This window comes from Heteronotia binoei, chromosome 4 (genome assembly GCF_032191835.1).
Source record: "Heteronotia binoei isolate CCM8104 ecotype False Entrance Well chromosome 4, APGP_CSIRO_Hbin_v1, whole genome shotgun sequence".
NCBI lineage: Eukaryota > Metazoa > Chordata > Lepidosauria > Squamata > Gekkonidae > Heteronotia > Heteronotia binoei.
The window spans coordinates 186,168,924-186,191,119 of NC_083226.1; the positions used below are offsets into that span (position 1 = coordinate 186,168,924).

Genomic DNA, 22,196 nt, shown 5'->3' on the forward strand with positions numbered 1-22,196 from the left:
TGGGAGGGAGCTGCTGCCAAGCTGAGTAGGCAGCGCTGACTTGGATGGACCCAAAAGGTCTGCTTCAGCGGAAGGCAGCTTCACACATTGTCCCTGGGTGTTACACTCCTGGTTCGCAAGGGTGAACACGCACACGCACCTGCACGGATGCGCACTTTGGCTGGGTGTTGCAGCCAAGAGAGGCATTCTTGCTGCCAGCTCCTGCTGCCTTCTGCTTGCCAGTCCTGCTCGTGAGTTCAGAGGCGTGGTTCAGTGGGGGCTGTGTGTGGGGGGGGATAGCTGGTGCCCATGACTCAGCAGCAGACCTGCCAGGCTCCTCGCCTCCCTCCCAGATGCCGCCCACCCCCGCTCAGGGTAGAGTTGCGCCCACCTCCCCGCGAGTGCCAAGGGTTGGAATTGGGTCCACGGGGACCGAATGGGATCCAGGCCAGGTGCTGGAGCTTGGCTTTGCGATGAAGAAGGGGGCTTTTAGTCAGGCGGCCTACTGCGGCGGGGAAAGTGAGCTCAGCCCTGGGCTGTGTTCCCTGCTGGGGCGGGCTCGGCTTCTCGCTGGCCTGCCCTTCCAGACACGCCCTGTGTCCACAGTGCTTTCCGGCCCCCTCAGGCCCTCGGGCTGGCATCTCCTGTGTCACGTTCTCAGGGTGCAGGCGGGCAGGACTCCAAAGCCAGTCCAAGGTCAAAGTCCACGAAGTCAAGCAGGAGCCAAGTCACCAATGCAGAATCACAAACCAGAATCAGAAGTCAGTTTCCAAAAGCCAAAAGGTCAGGGTGCTGAGGAAATCAAGCAGGGCAGGATCAGGAATCACGAAGGAGCGTGGATGCAAGCCAGAGAATAGATTTGTTGCTGCCACAAGGTTACCAGGTCCTGGGTGGGGGCTATATGGAAGTCTCAATCAGCCTGCTCCCTGGGCGGTACTGACTCTGCTAGAACTCAGGGCTGAGAGATCTGAAGCATCGGCGTGCCTCATGCCTTCACTCCGAAAGTTCTTTCTGGAGCCTGCTTCGGACTCTTGAGATGGGAGGAGGAGAGCTTGGAGGAGATTGATCGTCAACAGCTGACACTGGTGCCTGGAGGGTGATTAATGGGCCAGCTGCTGTTTGTTCAGCTGAGGAACTGGCTGGCAACTCTTAAGAACATAAGAGAAGCCCTGTTGGATCAGGCCAATGGCCTATCCAGTCCCACACTCTGTGTCACATAAGAACATAAGAGAAGCCCTGTTGGATCAGGCCAATGGCTCCTCCAGTCCAACACTCGGTGTCACATAAGAACATAAGAGAAGCCCTGTTGGATCAGGCCAATGGCCCCTCCAGTCCAACACTCGGTGTCACAGAAGAACATAAGAGAAGCCCTGTTGGATCAGGCCAATGGCCTATCCAGTCCAACACTCTGTGTCACATAAGAACATAAGAGAAGCCCTGTTGGATCAGGCCAATGGCCTATCCAGTCCAACACTCTGTGTCACATAAGAACATAAGAGAAGCCCTGTTGGATCAGGCCAATGGCCCATCCAGTCCAACACTCTGTGTCACATAAGAACATAAGAGAAGCCCTGTTGGATCAGGCCAGTGGCCCCTCCAGTCCAACACTCTGTGTCACATAAGAACATAAGAGAAGCCCTGTTGGATCAGGCCAGTGGCCCCTCCAGTCCAGCACTCTGTGTCACATAAGAACATAAGAGAAGCCCTGTTGGATCAGGCCAATGGCCCATCCAGTCCAACACTCTGTGTCACATAAGAACATAAGAGAAGCCCTGTTGGATCAGGCCAATGGCCTATCCAGTCCAACACTCTGTGTCACATAAGAACATAAGAGAAGCCCTGTTGGATCAGGCCAATGGCCCATCCAGTCCAACACTCTGTGTCACATAAGAACATAAGAGAAGCCCTGTTGGATCAGGCCAGTGGCCCCTCCAGTCCAACACTCTGTGTCACATAAGAACATAAGAGAAGCCCTGTTGGATCAGGCCAGTGGCCCCTCCAGTCCAACACTCTGTGTCACATAAGAACATAAGAGAAGCCCTGTTGGATCAGGCCAGTGGCCCCTCCAGTCCAACACTCTGTGTCACATAAGAACATAAGAGAAGCCCTGTTGGATCAGGCCAATGGCCTATCCAGTCCAACACTCTGTGTCACATAAGAATATAAGAGAAGCCCTGTTGGATCAGGCCAATGGCCCCTCCAGTCCAACACTCTGTGTCACATAAGAACATAAGAGAAGCCCTGTTGGATCAGGCCAGTGGCCCCTCCAGTCCAACACTCTGGCCGTTTTCCCACTTAGCGTTTGCTCCCCTTATTCCCCGGCGCAATTATCTCCGGATCATTTTTTTCGTTTTCCCACTAGTGACTCTTTGCGGAGTCGCCTTCCCTGAAGCCCCGGCTCAAATCGTTTTCCCACTGGTATCGACTTGAGTTCGATGCCCTGTCAATCATTTTTTTTTTTAAGCGCAAGTCTGGTTGCGTAATGACGTACTAACGTAACATCGAGCTGCTCCCTCCCCTTCATTTCGTGGACAAACCGCATCACGTGTGCTGCTGCTGCTCATGGATTGGCTGCAGCTGTAGAATCCTCCACAGTCCTTTATGTATTAACAGAAGCATTCCTAGCGCTATATTCCCCCCCCCCCAAATTCTGAAGTTGCGAAATATCGCAATAACGAAGAGAGAGAAATCGAGGGGTTTGTGTGTGTGTGTGTGTGTGTGTGGCAGCTTCTTCCCTTCGCTCCCTCCCGGGTGCCGAAGCTGGGATTTCCTCCGCTCTCTTTCCCCTCTCCGGCTGGCTCTTGCAACGGGGGACCTGACTGATTCCTGCTGCCAGAGCTCCCCCCCCCCGCCCCATTCTCTCCTTCCCCTTCTGTGGCGGGTATGAAGAGCGAGCTCCGTCTATTTTCTAACCGAGCAGAATGTAGCCAGGGAGAAGAATGCAGGACTCCAACTTCCCATTTTATACATGGCGATTTTGTGCAGGTCCAGAAATCCTGGTGGCACAGCTGAGGGAGGCATTCCGTTTTTAACACACACACATGAACGCTTTGGCCCGCACCGGCACTAGATTCCCCCCCCCCAACAATGGAGAAGCGCCGCCGCCGCCAAATGTCTCTGGGCGGCTGGGCTCCCTTTGCCAAGGCGGCGGCGGCAGCGGGAAGCCGGCGGGGTCAAGCGGGGCGCAAATGGAAGTGAAGTGGGGGTGTTTGAGCTGGGGAGAGTCGAAGCTGCCGGGGCCCCTCCTCCGGCCCGCTGAAACCTCCTCCTTCCCGCTCGCCCTCCCCAAACTAGACCCGAAACGAACTGGCTGGAAAAGGCCTGCTGGGGGGGCTGCCGCGGTCCCCCCACCGGGGCCCCTAAAGGGAGAAGGGGTTTTTTTTCCCTTTGTTAATTTCGAAATATCGCTATTACGCAAAACTGTGAAGTTTAAAAAAAAAAAATGGCCGCGCCGGCACTTCGGGGAAGCGCCGCGAAAGGCTGATGATTGGCCAAGGGGGTGGATGGGGTGGGAGGACGGAAAGGGAGAGGGTGCCGCCCACAAAGCGTCGATCCGGCGTGGATGGATTTCCCACAGCAAACTCCGCTGAGTGGATCCGGAGTGGATCCGGAGGTTTTCGGAAACTCCGGCAGAATGCTGAAAAACATACTCCGGCGTAAAATCCCTGAAGCGCCAGAGCAAACCGCAGCGCCGGAGCAAGATGTGCGAAATCCAAGAGAAGATCCGGAGGTAAATGGGGCGCTACGCTGGAGCAAACGCTAGTGCGAAAACGGCCTCTGTGTCACATAAGAACATAAGAGAAGCCCTGTTGGATCAGGCCAATGGCCTATCCAGTCCAACACTCTATGTCACATAAGAACATGAGAAGCCCTGTTGGATCAGGCCAGTGGCCCCTCCAGTCCAACACTCTGTGTCGCATAAGAACATAAGAGAAGCCATGTTGGATCAGGCCAGTGGCCCATCCAGTCCAACACTCTGTGTCACATAAGAACATAAGAGAAGCCCTGTTGGATCAGGCCAATGGCCCCTCCAGTCCAACACTCTGTGTCACACAGTGGCTAAAAAATTTTATATATACACACACACACACTGTGGCTAATAGCCACTGATTAACCCTTCCAGCTCCTCCTCGTCAGGGCTCATGACTCCCCGCCTCTTCCGGAGCTGGCTCTCAGTAACCGTCAGGGCAGGGTGCCAACTCGGATGCCCAGCGCCAGTTTTCATTTGTTTTGCTGATAATCTTCGTCTTCACTGCATACAGCAGATATTAAAACTTCTCTGCTTCTGCTTCTTCTCCAAATGTCAGCAGACAAGTGAAGGCAACTTGGAGCCAGTTGGAGGGAGGGAGCTCTGGACTGTGTGGGCAAGAGACGGAAGGCTGGGCGAGGAAGCGCCTTGACCAACTCCTGGGAAACTCCACTTGGCTGGAACTGGAGGGAAGGAGTCTGCATAAGAGGCTGGCTGAGTCTTCGCAGGCTTCTCGTCCTTTCTGCATCTCCTTGTGAATAGGTGGGATGAGACCGAGAGACGAGAGGGAAGGCTGAGGGTGTTCTGTTCCTCCTGCACTGCTGCTCTTCCGCAAGAGACTTGCCACATGCTCTGGAACGGCTGGGGAGCCTGCCTCCTTGAATCACCTCACTTTGGCTGCTTTTGTGGAGTGCCAGAGTTCTTCTGATTCCATCTGAGCCCTTTCTGATGCTCAAGAACCTCCCTGCCTTGGGGCAGTGATAAAATCATAGACTCATAAAGTTGGAATGGACCTCCAGGGTCATCTAGTCCAGCCCCCTACACAATGCAGGAAACTCAAAAACACCTCCCCCTAAATTCACAGGATCTTCATCACTGTCAGAGGGCCATGTAGCCTCTGTTTAGAAACCTCCAAGGAAGGAGAGCCCACCACCTCCCGAGAAGGAAGCCTCTTCCACTGAGGAACCGCTCTTAACAGTCATAGAATCACAGAACTGGAAGAGACCTCCAGGGTCATCTAGTCCAACCCCCTGCACAATGCAGGAAACTCAAAAACACCTCCTCCTAAATCCGCAGGATCTTCATTGCTGTCAGGTGGCCATCTAGCCTCTGTTGAAAAACCTCCAAGGAAGGAGAGCCCACCCCCTCCCGAGGAGGAAGCCTGTTCCACTGAGGAGTCGCTCTAATGGTCAGGAAATTCTTCCTCATGTTGAGCTGGAAACTCTTCTGATTTAATTTCAACCCACTGGTTCAGGTCCGACCTTCCGGGGCCACAGAAAACAGGTTGTCTATGGCCCCCTCCTGATCCTCAGAGGAGTTGGGAAGTCCTGTGCTGAGCTGTGCCTGCCTCGAGCATCCCTTGTCTCCATCCTTCCCTGCCTGGAGCTGCTTTCTGCTGAGCCTGACCTCTGAGGCTACAATCCCTTCCTTGGCCTGCTCAGCGCTCTCTGGCTCTGGATCCTGCTCAACTACCTCGTGTTAACCCCATGAAGCTCTTCCTGCTGATATCTGAAAGATCTCTGGAAACCGGGCTAAAACCAATAAAATGAATTTTAACAGGGATAAATGTCAGGTTCTGCATTTAGGTAGGAAAAATCCAATGCATGGTTATAGGATGGGGGAGATTTGTCTTAGCTGTACTCTGTGCGAAAAGGATCCAGGGGTCTTAGTGGATCATATGCTGAACATGAGTGAACAGTGTGATGCGGTGACTAAAAAGGCAAATGCAGTTTTGGGCTGTATCAACAGAAGTCTAGTGTCCAGATCACGTGATGTGATGGTGTCTGGTTTACTCTGCTCTGGTAAGACCTCACCTGGAGTATTGTGTTCAGTTTTGGGCACCACATTTTAAGAAGGATCTAGACAAGCTGGAACGGGTCCAGAGGAGGGCGGCAAAGATAGTGAGGGGTCTGGAGACCAAGTCCTATGAGGAAAGGTTGAAGAAGGTGGGGATGTTTAGCCTGGAGAGGAGGCGGCTGAGAGGTGATAGGATCACCATCTTCAAGGACTTGAAAGGCTGTCCTCTAGAGGATGGGGTGGAATTGTTTTCTGTGGCTCCGGAAGGTAGGACCAGAACCAAGGGGTTGAAATTAAACCAAAAGCGTTTCCGGCTCAACATTAGGAAGAACTTCCTGTCTGTTAGAGCGGTTCCTCAATGGAAGAAGTGGTGGGCTCTCCTTCCTTGGAGGTTTTTCAACAGAAGAAGAAGAAGATGATGATACACCAAACAGAGGCTAGATGGCCATCTGACAGCAATGAAGATCCTGTGACTTTAGGGGGGGGGGGTGTTTGTGAGTTTCCTGCATTGTGCAGGGGGTTGGACTAGATGACCCTGGAGGTCTCTTCCAGCTCTATGATTCCAGATCTCACTCCAGTGCCAGCTGTGATCTTGCACCTGCTCTCGAGCTCTTTACAACCAGTGTGCATTGCATTCTTTTTTTGGGGGGGGGGGGCAGGAGGCCTCACCACTGAGCAAGGCTGGGTTAGGATTGGGCCCGGCCAGCCTCCCACAAGGACATCAGTGCCTGTGAAGCGTATGAGCACCTCTCTGTGTCAAATCCCTGCACTGTCTCCTTTTCCATTTGCTCCACATTGCACAAGCCTTTGTGAAATTTCACAACAACAAAACACCTTGCAACGTGTGCTTTGGAAGAGCAAAAACCCACTGCCTGTCGGAACGTGCGAGAAAAGTTCCCCCCTCGGCTGTGGGGCAAACAGGCTCCGTGCCCATCTAGCACAGCTTCACTGCTGATTCCCGGTATTAGGCAGGCTGCGCCTTTCTATTCTGAAGTGTGAAGGGTTATTTCAGGCTTCCCATCGCGCTCTTGGCTCATTCTGGCTCCCTCGGCTGTGTCTCTCACGTTCTTTGCAAATTTAAGCAGCCCATAATTAGCGCCGCTTGTATCAGTGCAGCTGCCGCTGGTTTGAGTTTGGAGAGAGCTGTAATCCACGGTGAAGGCTGCACAATGCCCTTCTTTGTTGAGTCTCACGGCCTTGTTTGCAAGCACCTGATGTTTGGGTCGCTTTTAACAAAGCCCTGCTTGGCTTCTGCACACAAACAACAGCCCTGCGAAAGGCGGGCCGGGCAGGCTCTGTGTGCGAGTGATGCCACTCCCCTGGCACCCAAGGGCCTGAAATCACACACACACACACACACACAAAGAAATGTTCCGCAGCACCTGCATACAGAAGTAGCAGGTTGTGATAATTGGATGCAAGGAAGTAGACGGAGGCACAGAGCAGCAAGCGTGGAGAGCCTTTCTGGGGAGGGCAGAACTGCACGCTTCCCTTGAGCCTGCAAAGCCTCACTAGAGAGCCAGTTTGGTGTAGTGGTGAAGTGTGCGGACTCTTATCTGGGAGAACCGGGTTTGATTCCCCACTCCTCCACTTGCACCTGCTAGCATGGCCATGGGTCAGCCAGAGCTCTGGCAGAGGTTGTCCTTGAAAGGGCAGCTGCTGTGAGAGCCCTCTCCAGCCCCACCCACCTCACAGGGTGTCTGTTGTGGGGGAGGGAGTTAAAGGAGATTGTGAGCCACTTTGAGACACTTCGGAGTGGAGGGCGGGATATAAATCCAATATCTTCATCTACCTCACAGGGTGTCTGTTGTGGGGGAGGAAGGTAGAGGAGATTGTGAGCCACTCTGAGACTCCTCGGAGTGGAGGGCGAGATATAAATCCAATATCTTCATCTACCTCACAGGGTGTCTGTTGTGGAGGGGGGAAGGTAAAGGAGATTGTGAGCCACTTTGAGACACTTCGGAGCGGAGGGTGGGATATAAATCCGATATCTTCATCTACCTCACAGGGTGTCTGTTGTGGGGGGGAGGAAGGGAAAGGAGGTTGTGAGCTGCTCCGAGACTCTTCGGAATGGAGGGCAGGATATAAATCCAATATCTTCATCTACCTCACAGGGTGTCTGTTGTGGAGGGGGGAAGGTAAAGGAGATTGTGAGCCACTTTGAGACACTTCGGAGCGGAGGGTGGGATATAAATGCGATATCTTCATCTACCTCACAGGGTGTCTGTTGTGGGGGGGAGGAAGGAAAAGGAGGTTGTGAGCTGCTCTGAGACTCTTCAGAGTGGAGGGCAGGATATAAATCCAGTATCATCTTCTTCTTCTTCTTCTTCTTCTTCTTCTTCTTCTTCTTCTTCTTCTTCTTCTTCTTCTTCTTCTTCTTCTTCTTCTTCTTCTTCTTCTTCTTCTTCTTCTTCTTCTTCTTCTTCTTCTTCTTCTTCTTCTTCTTCTTCTTTACTTTTGCAGGCTGAAGAAGCCCCTTGGCTCCCCTGGAAAGAGAGCAGGAGCTGCTCTGGGGGGTTTCTTTGCTCTGTTCCTTCCCCAGGGAGCTCAGGCAGTGTGCATTTTGCTCCCTGCTCCATCTCTGTATGCACAACCACTCTGTGGTGGTGGTGTTGGGGGGGGGGTGTTACGCTGAGTCTTGGCTAGAATGACTGGCTCAGAGTCACCTGTGAGGTTCAAGGCTGTGTAAGAAGTACTTATTCCTTGACTGTCAAGGGGTAGAAAAATGCCCAGAAATAATCTAAGAATAGTTTTAGGTGCCCGTTTAGTTGAGGAGCAGAGCGTTCTGTGTTGGATCTATAACCAGAATGATTAAAGGCTTGGTTAAAACGCTTGTGGCCCTTTAGCTTGAAGAAACGTCGACTGAGGGGTGAAAGATTCTGCATGGGACAGAGAAGGCAGAGAAAGAAGTTCTTTTCTCTCTTTCTCACAATACAAGAACTCGTGGGCATTCAATGGAATTGCTGAGCAATCAGGTTAGACCGGATAAAAGGAAGTCCTTCTTCACCCATAGGGAGATTAAAACATGGAATTCACTGCCACGGGGTGGTGGCAGCTGCAAGCATAGCCAGCTTCAAGAGGGGATTGGATCAACATCTGGAGCAGAGTCAGTGGGTATTAGCCACAGTGTGTATATGTGTGTGTGTGTGTGTGTGTGTATATATATATATATATAATTTTTTTGGCCACTGTGTGCCACAGAGTGTTGGACCGGAGGGGCCATTGGCCTGATCCAACAGGGCTTCTCTTATGTTCTTATGTGACACAGAGTGTTGGACTGGAGGGGCCATTGGCCTGATCCAACAGGGCTTCTCTTATGTTCTTATGTGACACAGAGTGTTGGACTGGAGGGGCCACTGGCCTGATCCAACAGGGCTTCTCTTATGTGACACAGAGTGTTGGACTGGATGGCCATTGGCTTGATCCAGCACGGCTTCTCTTATGTTCTTATGTGACACAGAGTGTTGGACTGGAGGGGCCACTGGCCTGATCCAACAGGGCTTCTCTTATGTGACACAGAGTGTTGGACTGGATGGCCATTGGCTTGATCCAGCACGGCTTCTCTTATGTTCTTATGTGACACAGAATGTTGGACTGGAGGGGCCATTGGCCTGATCCAGCAGGGCTTCTCTTATGTTCTTATGTGACTCAGAGGGCGTTTTCGCACTCACCTTCAGCCAGCGCGACCCCCCTCTTCACCGCGCAGGATCTGCGCGGATTTCGCACTAAACGCCGCGGAGCAGCCGGAAGAGCCGGAAACTCCCGGCGCAAAAGCCGCTCAAACGGAAACTGCTTTTTGGCGGTTTCCGTTTGAGCGGCTTTTGCGCCGGGAGTTTCCGGCTCTTCCGGCTGCTCCGCGGCGTTTAGTGCGAAAGCCGCGCAGATCCTGCGCGGTGAAGAGGGGGGTCGCGCCGGCTGAAGGTGAGTGCGAAAACGCCCAGAGTGTTGGACTGGAGGGGCTTCTCTTATGTGACACAGAGTGTTGGAGTGGATGGGCCCTTGGCCTGATCCAACATGGCTTCTCTTATGTTCTTATGTGACACAGAGTGTTGGACTGGAGGTGCCACTGGCCTGATCCAAAAGGGCTTCTCTTATGTTCTTATGTGACACAGACTGTTGGACTGGATGGGCCATTGGCCTGATCCAACAGGGCTTCTCTTATGTTCTTATGTGACACAGAGTGTTGGACTGGATGGGCCACTGGCCTGATTCAACATGGCTTCTCTTATGTTCTTATGTGACACAGAGTGTTGGACTGGGTGGGCCATTGGCCTGATCCAACAGGGCTTCTCTTATGTTCTTAAGTGACACAGAGTGTTGGACTGGATGGGCCACTGGCCTGATCCAACACAGCTTCTCTTATGTTCTTATGTGACACAGAGTGTTGGACTGGATGGGCCACTGGCCTGATTCAACATGGCTTATCTTATGTTCTTATGTGACACAGAGTGTTGGACTGGATGGGCCATTGGCCTGATCCAACAGGGCTTCTCTTATGTTCTTAAGTGACACAGAGTGTTGGACTGGAGGGGCCATTGGCCTGATCCAACAGGGCTTCTCTTATGTTCTTCTGTGACACCGAGTGTTGGACTGGATGGGCCATTGGCCTGATCCAACAGGGCTTCTCTTATGTTCTTATGTGACACAGAGTGTTGGACTGGATGGGCCACTGGCCTGATTCAACATGGCTTCTCTTATGTTCTTATGTGACACAGAGTGTTGGACTGGATGGGCCATTGGCCTGATCCAGCAGGGCTTCTCTTATGTTCTTATGTGACACAGAGTGTTGGACTGGAGGGGCCATTGGCCTGATCCAACAGGGCTTCTCTTATGTTCTTATGTGATGCAGAGTGTTGGACTGGAGGGGCTACTGGCCTGATCCAACAGGGCTTCTCTTATGTTCTTATGTGACACAGAGTGTTGGACTGGAGGTGCCACTGGCCTGATCCAACAGGGCTTCTCTTATGTTCTTAAGTGACACAGAGTGTTGGACTGGATGGGCCATTGGCCTGATCCAACACGGCTTCTCTTATGTTCTTATGTGATTCAGTGTGTTGGATTTTTGTCTCCCCCTCATTCCGTGGCCCCGATCCTGGGCTCAGCTCCCTCCCTCCGTGGCTCTTTTTCAGTCTTCTGGAAACGGAGAGCGGTCCTGATCAAAGCTCTCTTGCCTGCTGTATTCTTCAGCTCTTGGCCTGTCTGTGCTCTGGAGAAGAATGGGCTGCCTGCATCACGAGGAGCAGAGCCCCCTGTCCCCGGCTGGCCTCTGCCTGCGTGTCGTCTTGGGCAGCTGTTGGTGCGGGGGCTGGAGATGAGGAGACCAGGATCATCTCTGTGAGTCAGAGGATGAAGCCAAGCTCCGCAGTCGTCACTGCAGGCGGCCCAAGGGGGCTTCCGGAGGGGGCTTCCTGCACCCACAGCTGAGCAATGGAGCGCTCAGGCAGGGGCCTTGTTCTTTCACACCTAAAAATTAGATTGAGAGCTGTTCAAGAACATCTCAGCAAATAATTCCCTGCCTAGGGCTTCCCATCAGCAGCAGCAGGAGGTGTGAGAAAGAAGGCATTAGGGGAGGGAGGGAGAGAAGCGCGTCTGCCTGACGGGGGTTGTCCGAGAGGCAGAAGATTAAAGGCAGGCTGTGGGGGGGGGACGCCTGGTTGGGGGTCTGGAGCAAAGAGAGCAAATCTTGCGCACACAAGAAGTGGCAAACTGACAATGACTTCAGCAACCACGAAGGAAGGGGATTCAGAATGCAATCAGTGGCTTTCACAGACTCCAAGATCCTGCAACATCCATCATGTTAACTGGGCCAAAGTGATCCTTAGATGGACCGTTGGGTGCTCCGGACACTGTTTCTCTCCCGACTTTATTACAACTGGCTTCCAAATGGAAAGCATCAGCCTTCTCAACCAGCCAGCGTTGCCTCCAGCCGACTGACCACAGCTGCAATGCAAACCACAGGGCTCAGGGCCCAGGCGGACATGTTTGGGAGCTTAGACAATGAAATTCAGACCCTGCATGTTGATGCCACCTGTGACGGAACCGGCCCGATTCTGCCTTCAGACCCAGTCCCGTCAGCTCCCTATTGAGTCGCCAACTCCTGGAGGGAGCTATTTCTCCTCCTGCCCATTGGGCTCGCTGCCACCACCTGCTCAGTCTAGGGGTTCAGATTGAGAGGAACAGGACTCCCAATCCCCCTCTCCAGCTATGAGGCCAGGCCTCAAGGTCCTCTGCCACCCTGTACTTGGGTTTCACAGAGACCTCAGCACTTCTTTGGGGCACCCCTGGAGGATTGGCACCTTATCCAACTGCATGCCTTCCCCCTTCCCCGGGGCCCCCTTTATGACGCAGCGTGGTCTAAAGCGGTTTGGGGATCTATGTGGTACAGAGATGGACTGCCAGCATTTAAAACAGCAAAAATATTTAATTAAAAGAGCAAAAGAAAAGAAGAACAAAACAAAAACAGTTGCTTGTAAAAGGTTACACAGCACAGCACCCGCACAGCAAACAGCATGACAAAGGAAATGTGGTTATAAACGCATCCTACTGTCCCTGATCTAAACACGCCCTGCCTTTTGGATGACTTACTTTGTCTGGCTGCCTGGGGGCCTCATTTTGCGTAAATAGGCCTCTTCCCCAGGCAGGAGCTCCCAGGCTCACATCCTTCTCCGTTGAGTGCTAGCTGAGAACTGGTTTCTCTTCCTGCCTAACACATGCCAAGAACAAAAGAACTTCCTGCCTCTCTAGGAGGCTTTCCCCCTAGAGTTGTTGGTTTGGCTCTGGAAGGGAGGGGGGAGTGAGGGGAAGGCTAGGCCCAAGCCTGCTTCGCAGTTTCATGTTTTCCCTCCCAATGAAGCACCAACCTTGACTAAAATGGCATTTCTCCACACCACCCAATCTCAAGGTTCTGGATGATCTCAGGGAGGGACGGTGGCTCAGTGGTAGAGCATCTTCTTGGTAAGCAGGAGGTCCAGGTTCAATCTCCAGCATCTCCACCTAAAAAGGGTCCAGGCAAGTAGGCGTGAAAAACCTCCGCTTGAGACCCTGGAGAGCCGCTGCCAGTCTGAATAGACAAGACTGATGTTAATGGACCCAGAGGGGGCTGATTCAGTATAAGGCAGCTTCATATGTTCATATAGCAGCCTGATATAAATATTGAAGAGCATCATGTGAGTAACAGAATCCTGCAGCACTCCCACAGGACAGATCCTGTTGATTCTGCTCCTTTGGTGGGAACTCTTTGTGTCTGATCAGAGAAGAAAGATCAAAATCATCTAATTGCCATGCCTTTTATAACAACTCTAAGTGGCCCCGTGGCGCAGAGTGGTAAAGCAGCAGTACTGTAGTACTGTGGTCTGAACTCTCTGATCATGATCTGAGTTCTATCCCAGCAAAAGCTGGTTCAGGTAGCCGGGCCAAGGTTGACTCAGCCTTGCATCCTTCCGAGGTCTGTAAAATGAGTACCCAGCTTGCTGAGGGGAAAGTGTAAAAGACTGGGGAAGGCGATGGCAAACCAACCACCCCATAAAAAAAAAAAGTCTTCCGTGAAAACGTGAAAGCAACATCACCCCAGAGTCGGAAACGACTGGTGCTTGCACAGGGGACCTTTCCTTTCCTTTCCTTATAGCAACTCTGTATTCCAGCGGATGAATAAAGACTTTGGCCACTGACGGGTCTAACCGTAGCAACAAGGAGGACTGTCCCTTGTTCAGCTTTAATTGGAGACCACCCACCAGTGCCAGTAAAGCCATCTTGGTTGCACACCTGGGCCTGAAGCCGGACTGGAGGGGGTCAGAGAGGCAGGTGTGTCATCCGTGACTGCATGGAGATGCTCCACCAGCACGCGCTCTGTCACCTTCCCCAGAAAAAATAAATTGGAGACCTGGCCTCTGCTTGGCCACTCCCTCCTTGACCTCCTCTGAAGAAGTGTGCATGCACACAAAAGCTTACATTCGGAATAAAACTTTGCTGGTCTTAAGGGTGCAACTTGACTCCTACTTTGTTCTGCTGCTTCTTTCACAGTTCTAGGGAGGAGCCCCTGTTTCAGCAAGGCAAAAACCATTTTAACTACGTCCCTTTTCTTTGCATGATTCGATAAGCCAGGACGTGTGTCCATCAGGATCCCAGTGGGCAGCTCTGCCCCTCAGCAGCCCTTGCCAGACCACGAGGAAGAGAAAGGCCTTGCCCTCTTCCTTGGGACAGCCTTCAGGTGGCTCAAGAGCGCAGGCCTCTCTCCCCTGGGGGACACCTTCACAGCTGCTTCAGCCTTTCTTCATTGGGCTTGTTTCCCCAGTTCTCTACTGTCTTGGTTGCCCTCTGGGGAACCCTTTTCAATTTGTCTGGCATTTCCCTCAATACGTGGGGCCCAGAAGTGTGCCCCAGACTCCCAGTGGGATCCGACCAGCGTGGAGTGGAAGAGTAACTCTTTGTGACCTGGCTTCTCGGCTTCTAATTCATGCAGCCCAGAATTATATGAGCTTTGCCTGCTGGCCACCTCGCTGTCTACTCCTGCTCACCTGGTGACTTATTGCAGTCTCGTTTTCAAAATTTTTTTATTAGTTTTAGAAAAAGAAGAAAGATAAGGATAGAGGATTGGGAAATAGGAAACACCCTACATTCCGTTATTGTTTTCCTAGAAATTCTTTCAAAACTTATAGTTCTACATTAACTTCTTGTCATCACTTATCCTGTTATTTTATCTCAACTACACCGATTTCATTATACATTTTATAGTATATTCTTTTTGTTAAAATTTACTAAACTTGAAAATTTCAATAAAATCAAATGTTATGCTATAGAGTACAGGAAAAAGGAAAAAATAAGTTCCCATCAGAGAATCTTATTACGGTCTCAAGACCCTTTTCACAGGCACTCCTGCCAAATCCCATCCCCATCGCAGATCCACACATTTCTAATGATTCTTTTTTGCCTCGGCTGAGAAGTTTGCGTTTGTCTCTTGAACTTCATTGTGCTAGGCTGAAATCAGTGGGGCTGAATAGGTCATTTTAAATCTTATTGCCATCTATCAGGGTATCAGCTCTCCCTGGCCCCCAGTTCTGTGTCTGTGCTCACCAGCACGTTTGAGAAGGATCCCCTCCTGATATATTCTGAAGCATGTGAAGCCCTGCAGAATCCCCCTCCCCACTAGACAAGGGCCATGAAGGAGCACTCCAGCCATGGGGACAGTGCTGGCCTCCTGCCCACATTGAACCTGTTTGCTAACTAAAGTATTGGGAGGGGGGGGGCTGTCAAGTGTCTCTCTGGAATGAAGGATAGTCTTGGCAAATCCATGGCCGCTTCCGCTAATCACTGCATTTGTTTCAGGTTGCTTTTTGAACTGTTCTGATATCCTCCCAGATATCAAAGCCCAGACTGGCTGTTCTGTAGCTTCCTGCCACGTTGCCCACCCCCATTTTAAAGAGTGGGGCAGCAATGGCCCGCCTTCCGTCTTGTGGCCTCTCTCTGAAACCACATCAGTGAGCCAGTTTGGTGCAGTGGTTAAGTCCTATAGGCCAAACAGGCCCATAACAGCTAGGGGAGAAGGCTGCCCCTTTTATGCTCCTGGGCAATTTCACCAGAAGGAAAAATGGGAGACCTGATACGATCCAAGCCGCCTGTGCTTTGACATTCTGTGTAGCACCAATACTTTGTTCTAAATTGTAAATTGTTAATGTCCTATTGTTTTATACCTGAAATTGAGATATTTTATTATGATTGAGATATTTTATTATGATTGTTAGCCGCCCTGAGTCCTTTTGGAATGGGTGGGATATAAATCAAAAGTAAATAAATAATAATAATAAAGTACACAGACTCTTATCTGGGAGAACCGGGCTTGATTCCCCACTCCTGCACTTGCAACTGCTGGAATGGCCTTGGGTCAGCCAGAGCTCTGGCAGAGAATGTCCTTGAAAGGGCAGCTGCTGTGAGAACCTTCTCAGCCCCACCCACCTCACAGGGTGTCTGTTGTGGGGGAGGAAGGGAAAGGAGATTGTGAGCCACTCTGAGACTCTTCGGAGTGGAGGGCGGGATATAAATCCAATATCTTCATCTACCTCACAGGGTGTCTGTTGTGGGGGAGGAAGGGAAAGGAGATTGTGAGCCACTCTGAGACTCTTCGGAGTGGAGGGCGGGATATAAATCCAATATCTTCATCTACCTCACAGGGTGTCTGTTGTGGGGGAGGAAGGGAAAGGAGATGGTGAGCCGCTCTGAGACTCTTTGGAGTGGAGGGCGAGATATAAATCCAATAGCTTCATCTACCTCACAGGGTGTCTGTTGTGGGGGAGGAAGGGAAAGGAGATTGTGAGCCGCTCTGAGACTCTTCGGAGTGGAGGGCGGGATATGAATCCAATATCTTCATCTACCTCACAGGGTGTCTGTTGTGGGGGGAGGAAGGGAAAGGAGATTGTGAGCCGCTCTGAGACTCTTCGGAGTGAAGGGCGGGATATAAATCCAATATCTTCATCTACCTCACAGGGTGTCTGTTGTGGGGGAGGAAGGGAAAGGAGATTGTAGGCCGTTCTGAGACTCTTCGGAGTGGAGGGCGGGATATGAATCCAATATCTTCATCTACCTCACAGGGTGTCTGTTGTGGGGGGAGGAAGGGAAAGGAGATTGTGAGCCGCTCTGAGACTCTTCAGAGTGAAGGGCGGGATATAAATCCAATATCTTCATCTACCTCACAGGGTGTCTGTTGTGGGGGAGGAAGGGAAAGGAGATTGTGAGCCGCTCTGAGACTCTTCGGAGTGGAGGGCGGGATATAAATCCAATATCTTCATCTACCTCCCAGGGTGCCTGTTGTGGGGGAGGAAGGGAAAGGAGATTGTGAGCCGCTCTGAGACTCTTCGGAGTGGAGGGCGGGATATAAATCCAATATCTTCATCTACCTCACAGGGTGTCTGTTGTGGGGGAGGAAGGGAAAGGAGATTGTGAGCCGCTCTGAGACTCTTCAGAGTGAAGGGCGGGATATAAATCCAATATCTTCATCTACCTCACAGGGTGTCTGTTGTGGGGGAGGAAGGGAAAGGAGATTGTGAGCCGCTCTGAGACTCTTCGGAGTGGAGGGCGGGATATAAATCCAATATCTTCATCTACCTCACAGGGTGTCTGTTGTGGGGGAGGAAGGGAAAGGAGATTGTGAGCCGCTCTGAGACTCTTCAGAGTGAAGGGCGGGATATAAATCCAATATCTTCATCTACCTCACAGGGTGTCTGTTGTGGGGGAGGAAGGGAAAGGAGATTGTGAGCCGCTCTGAGACTCTTCGGAGTGGAGGGCGGGATATAAATCCAATATCTTCATCTACCTCACAGGGTGTCTGTTGTGGGGGAGGAAGGGAAAGGAGATTGTAGGCCGTTCTGAGACTCTTCGGAGTGGAGGGCGGGATATGAATCCAATATCTTCATCTACCTCACAGGGTGTCTGTTGTGGGGGGAGGAAGGGAAAGGAGATTGTGAGCCGCTCTGAGACTCTTCAGAGTGAAGGGCGGGATATAAATCCAATATCTTCATCTACCTCACAGGGTGTCTGTTGTGGGGGAGGAAGGGAAAGGAGATTGTGAGCCGCTCTGAGACTCTTCGGAGTGGAGGGCGGGATATAAATCCAATATCTTCATCTACCTCCCAGGGTGCCTGTTGTGGGGGAGGAAGGGAAAGGAGATTGTAGGCCGTTCTGAGACTCAGTCCTTGAAAGGCAGCTTCTGAGAGAGAGCTCTCTCAGCCCCACCTGCCTCCCAGGGTGCCTGTTGTGGGGGAGGAAGTTATAGGAGATTGTAAGAGAAGGGCGGGGTATAAATCTGCAGTCTTCTTCTTCTGATTTCCCTCCCCGTGTGTTTACTGCACTGTTTCTTTGGCTTTCCAGCCCCTGTTGTGAGCAGCCTTGGGAAGGGGAGGTGTCGGCAGGTGAACCATTCCTTAGCCACTCACCCCCCCTTGCCGTGTGCTCCCTCTCTCCCTCCCCCTGCAGGTGGTTCGAGCAGTTTGTCATGCAGTGGCTGGATGAGAACGAAGACGTGTCTCTGGAGTTCTTGCACGGAGCCCTGGAAAGAGACAAGAAGGACGGGGTGAGTTGGGGCAGCTGCTGCAGAGACCATGGCTGGGGGAGGGGGGGGGTTCCACTCAGGGTGGGGGTGCAGGCAAAAGCAGATCAGCCTCCCTGGGCAATTGGAGCCATTCCTGCTGGTCTTCCTTACTGTTGCCACCAAGGCCAGCAGCAGCTTGGTCCTCCTCTCGCACCTTCCCCTACCGATAGCGTGAGCCTGGCATGAGAGGACATGCCTACGAAGCTGCCTTGCTGGCTGCCCTCCGCTCTCTGCTGCTTCTCCCGGCAACTTGGAAGCTTGCAAAACGTCCCACCGCTCCACGCCGTTTCCCTGCCTGTTGCGGCTGATGAAGAAACCTGGAACTCTGTGTAGAGACTGGCCCTTGAATGGTGACCTGAGGAGGGGGTGGGGAGAAGGCAGGGAAACAGTGGAAGAGGGGTGAAGAGCTGCAGCCCCCGCCCCTCGCCCTTCACTCTCACAGGCTGGGATGTGCCAAGAGATGTCAGGACTGTGTGTCTTTTGGGCCTGGTGGTGTGAGCACTGCTGACGAATGGCTCGCACTGCTGCCCTGCCGTTCTCTCACCTCCTGCAGCAGAGGCCTGTCTCCCCCTGGCTAACTCTCGGAGTTCTGCTTTTTCCAACTGGGAACAGTCCGGGACCTGTGGCCTGTGTAAACGCCTACAACCAATATCTCAGTCAATTATTTATTTATTCTTATTTGTTTATTATTTGTGATTTATAGCCTACCCTTCCCCGAATGGGCTCTGAGCAGGTAACAACAGTCCATCAATACGGAGTTGAAATCAGATTCGTACGATAAAACAAGAGAACATTCTCAAAAACAAACTCCAGTTCTGCCATGGGGGGTATCAGCTGCCTCCACTCGCTCTTTGTCGGCAGAGTTGTTCCATTGGGGTCCCTGCAGCCGGGAGGCCGCAGATTAGCGAAATGTCCACCGCTTCGGTTGAATGCCTGGCGGAACAGCTCTGTATCCCCTCGTCTGAAGAAGTGGGCTTTTAGCACGCAAAAGCTTATGTTCTGGATAAGACTTTGTTGGTCTTAAAGATGCAACTTGACTCCTGCTTTGTTCAGCTGCTTCAGACCAACATGGCTGCCGCTCGGATCTGTTTACCAGGCTTAGTGTTCAGAATATCTTCAAAGATCATAGTGTCACAATATAAACCTCAGAAAACATTCGCAATATTAAGTACATACTAAGGAAAAGGAAAGGTCCCCTGTGCAAGCGCCAGTCGTTTCCAACTGGGGTGACGTTGCTTTCACGTTTTCACAGCAGACTTTTGACGGGGTGGTTTGCCGTTGCCTTCCCCAGTCATCTACACTTTCCCCCCAGCAAGCTGGGGATTCATTTGACCGACCTCAGAAGGATGGAAGGCTGAGTCAACCCTGGGCTGGCTACCTGAGTCCAGCTTCCGCTGGGATCGAACTCAGGTCGTGAGCAGAGCTTAGGACTGCAGTACTGCAGCTTTAACACTCTGCGCCACGGGGCTCTTGAGAAAGGTAAAGGTAGTCCCCTGTGGAACCACCAGTCGTTTCTGACTCTGGGGTGACGTTGCTTTCACAACGTTTAACGGCAGACTTTTTACAGGGTGGTTTGCCATTGCCTTCACCAGTCATCTATACCAGGGGTGGCCAACGGTACCTCTCCAGATGTTCTTCATCTACAACTCCCATCAGCCCCAGCCATTGGCCATGCTGGCTGAGGCTGATGGGAGTTGTAGGCAAAAAAAACATCTGGAGAGCTACTGCTGGCCACCCCTGATCTACACTTCCCTCCCAGCAAGCTGGGGACTCATTTGACCGACCTCAGAAGGATGGAAGACTGAGTCAACCTCGAGCCGGCTACCTGAAAACCCAGCTTCCGCTGGAATCGAACTCAGGTCGTGAGCAGAGCTGAGGACTGCAGTACAGCAGCTTTAACACTCTGCGCCACGGGGCTCTTAAGTCCCTACTAAACAGCCCCACAAACGATCTTCTGCTCCACTCTGAAGTGGCAGGAGGAGTCTTCTGGAGCACAGCCATAGTTTGGACTAATTTGGATTGGTTTTTTGACAAGAGCAACTTTTGCAAGTATTGTGATACTGTCTTGATGTATTTTTGTACAGTAGAGGATTGTTTGTGGGGCTGCTTAGCATAGACTTAATATTGTGAATGATTTCTGAGGCTGACATTGTGCTCTTTGAAGATATTATGAACATTGTTGACTGAGATATTCGTTGTGTTTGCTGGGATTCTTGTCATCTTGGGGCTTTTCGTTCTGTTTTTGTGTAAGTTTACCCCAGGTCTCCTTTGTATTGCTAGGTGGGAAGCACACACCTGCTGCTGTAGAGCGCTCCCCCCCGCCCCATTAAGAGTCTCCTCCTCAGGCTCAGAAACGGAGTCCCCTCCCAGGGAATCTCTCTGGCTGGGATCTGCTTCATCCAGAGGGCCTGGAGAGCAGCGGGGGTTCAGGGCCGAAGCAGGACTGCAGGGGGCCGGGGGATCTACTGCAGGGGATGACTGGGGTGGGCAGGGAGGGAGAAGCACGGGAGAACCAGCTTGGGGGAGTGCTTTGAGTGTCTGATGAGGACCAGGCTCAGTTCTCCCCACCCTGGGTGGCCTTGGGAAAGTCACACTCTCTCTCAGCCTCCCACGGCTGCCGTGGGGGTAAAACGGAGGAGAGGAGGAGGAGGCAAGCCACCTTGGGTCCCTACTGGGGGGTAAGGGGGGTACAAATGAAGTAAATATGTCAATGAAATACCCCAGGGGAAGGAAGGGCCCACCCAGTCCCTGAGGCAAGGCGGGGTGAACATATGAAGCTGCCTTCTACTGAATCAGACCCTCGGTCCATCAAAGTCAGTCTTGTCTGCTCAGACTGGCAGCGGCTCTCCAGGGTCTCAAGCTGAGGTTTTTCACACCTATCTGCCTGGACCCTTTTTAGTTGGAGATGCCGGGGCTTGAACCTGGGACCTTCTGCTTACCAAGCAGATGCTCTACCACTGAGCCAAAGCCCCATTTATGGCTCTCCAGGGTCTCAAGCTGAGGTTTTTCACGCCTCCTTGCCTGGACCCTTTTTAGTTGGAGATGTCGGAGGTTGAACCTGGGACCTTCTGCTTACCAAGCAGATGCTCTGCCACTGAGCCACAGCCCATTCATGGCTCTCCAGGGTCTCAAGCTGAGGTTTTTCACGCCTCCTTGCCTGGACCCTTTTTAGTTGGAGATGTCGGAGATTGAACCTGGGACCTTCTGCTTACCAAGCAGATGCTCTGCCACTGAGCCACTGTCCCTCCCCTTAGGGGTGGAGGGGAAACCTCCCTCTCCAGAGGGCTGGGCGCAGCTCCTCCCTTTTCCTCCTCTGGGCTGGCCCAGATGGGGGAGGGGGATAAGCCCCCCAAGAGAAGCTTCAGGGGCCATAACTCCCACCCCACCCCGTGGGCATTTGGCCTCTCCGAGTGCCTGAGAAGGTGACCTCTGGTGTCTTCTGTTTGGGACTCAGTTCCAGCAGACGTCGGAGCACGCCTTGTTCTCCTGCTCCGTGGTGGACGTCTTCACCCAGCTGAACCAGAGCTTTGAAATCCTCAAGAAACTGGAATGCCCTGACCCGGTCATCGTGGCCCGTTACATGCGGCGCTTTGCCAAGGTAAGAGAGACGGGGGGAAGGAGCGGGCTCCTTGGGGGAGCAGGACCTGGCTCTGACGCCGACGGAGAAAATACAACTGTGACAAATATTACTAAGAAGCTGATATTCATGTAATTGCATCCAAACAGAGGTAACAATTGCAAAAAATCCAATTCCCAAACAAAAACCCACAGATTACAATCTCCAACCCAGTGGCTACCAGGTCACAGCAGTCGTCATTTTGAAATGTAGTCCTTGTTCCCTCTGGACAGTTTCTGACGTGCAGTGAGAATCCAATCATGCAATTTTCATATGAAATCCATAATCCCATAGTAGTCACAACAAGGATGTCCACTGAGCTTTGTTTGGTGTTGTGGTGAAGTGCGCAGACTCTAATCTGGGAGAACGGGATTTGATTCCCCACTCCTCCACTCGCAACTGCTGGGATGGCCTTGGGTCAGCCAGAGCTCTGGCAGAGTTGTCCTTGAAAAGGCAGCTGCTGTGAGAGCTCTTTCAGCCCTACCCACCTTACAGGGTGTCTGTCGTGGGGGGAGAAGATATAGGAGATTGTAAGCTGCTCTGAGACTCTGATTCAGAGAGAAGGGTGGGGTATACATCTACGGTCTTCTTCTTAGGTTCAAAGATTCTTATCTGGGAGAACCGGGTTTGATTCCCCACTCCTCCACTTGCAGCTTCTGAAATGGCCTTGGGTCAGCCATAGCTCTGGCAGAGGTTGTCCTTGAAAGGGCAGCTGCTGGGAGAGCTCTCTCAGCCCCACCCACCTCACAGGGTGTCTGTTG

The 22,196-nt window shown here is 52.1% G+C and overlaps 1 protein-coding gene across 1 annotated transcript in view; it reads left to right on the forward strand.

Annotated features, from left to right (window-relative positions):
- Positions 1-22,196, forward strand: part of UNC13B (unc-13 homolog B) — a 294,094-nt gene that overhangs the window by 241,302 nt on the left and 30,596 nt on the right. Inside the window, exons 29-30 of the mRNA XM_060236646.1 lie at positions 17,705-17,801; positions 21,274-21,417. Of these exons, the coding sequence (XP_060092629.1) occupies positions 17,705-17,801; positions 21,274-21,417 (241 nt within the window). The remainder of the gene's footprint in view (positions 1-17,704; positions 17,802-21,273; positions 21,418-22,196) is intronic.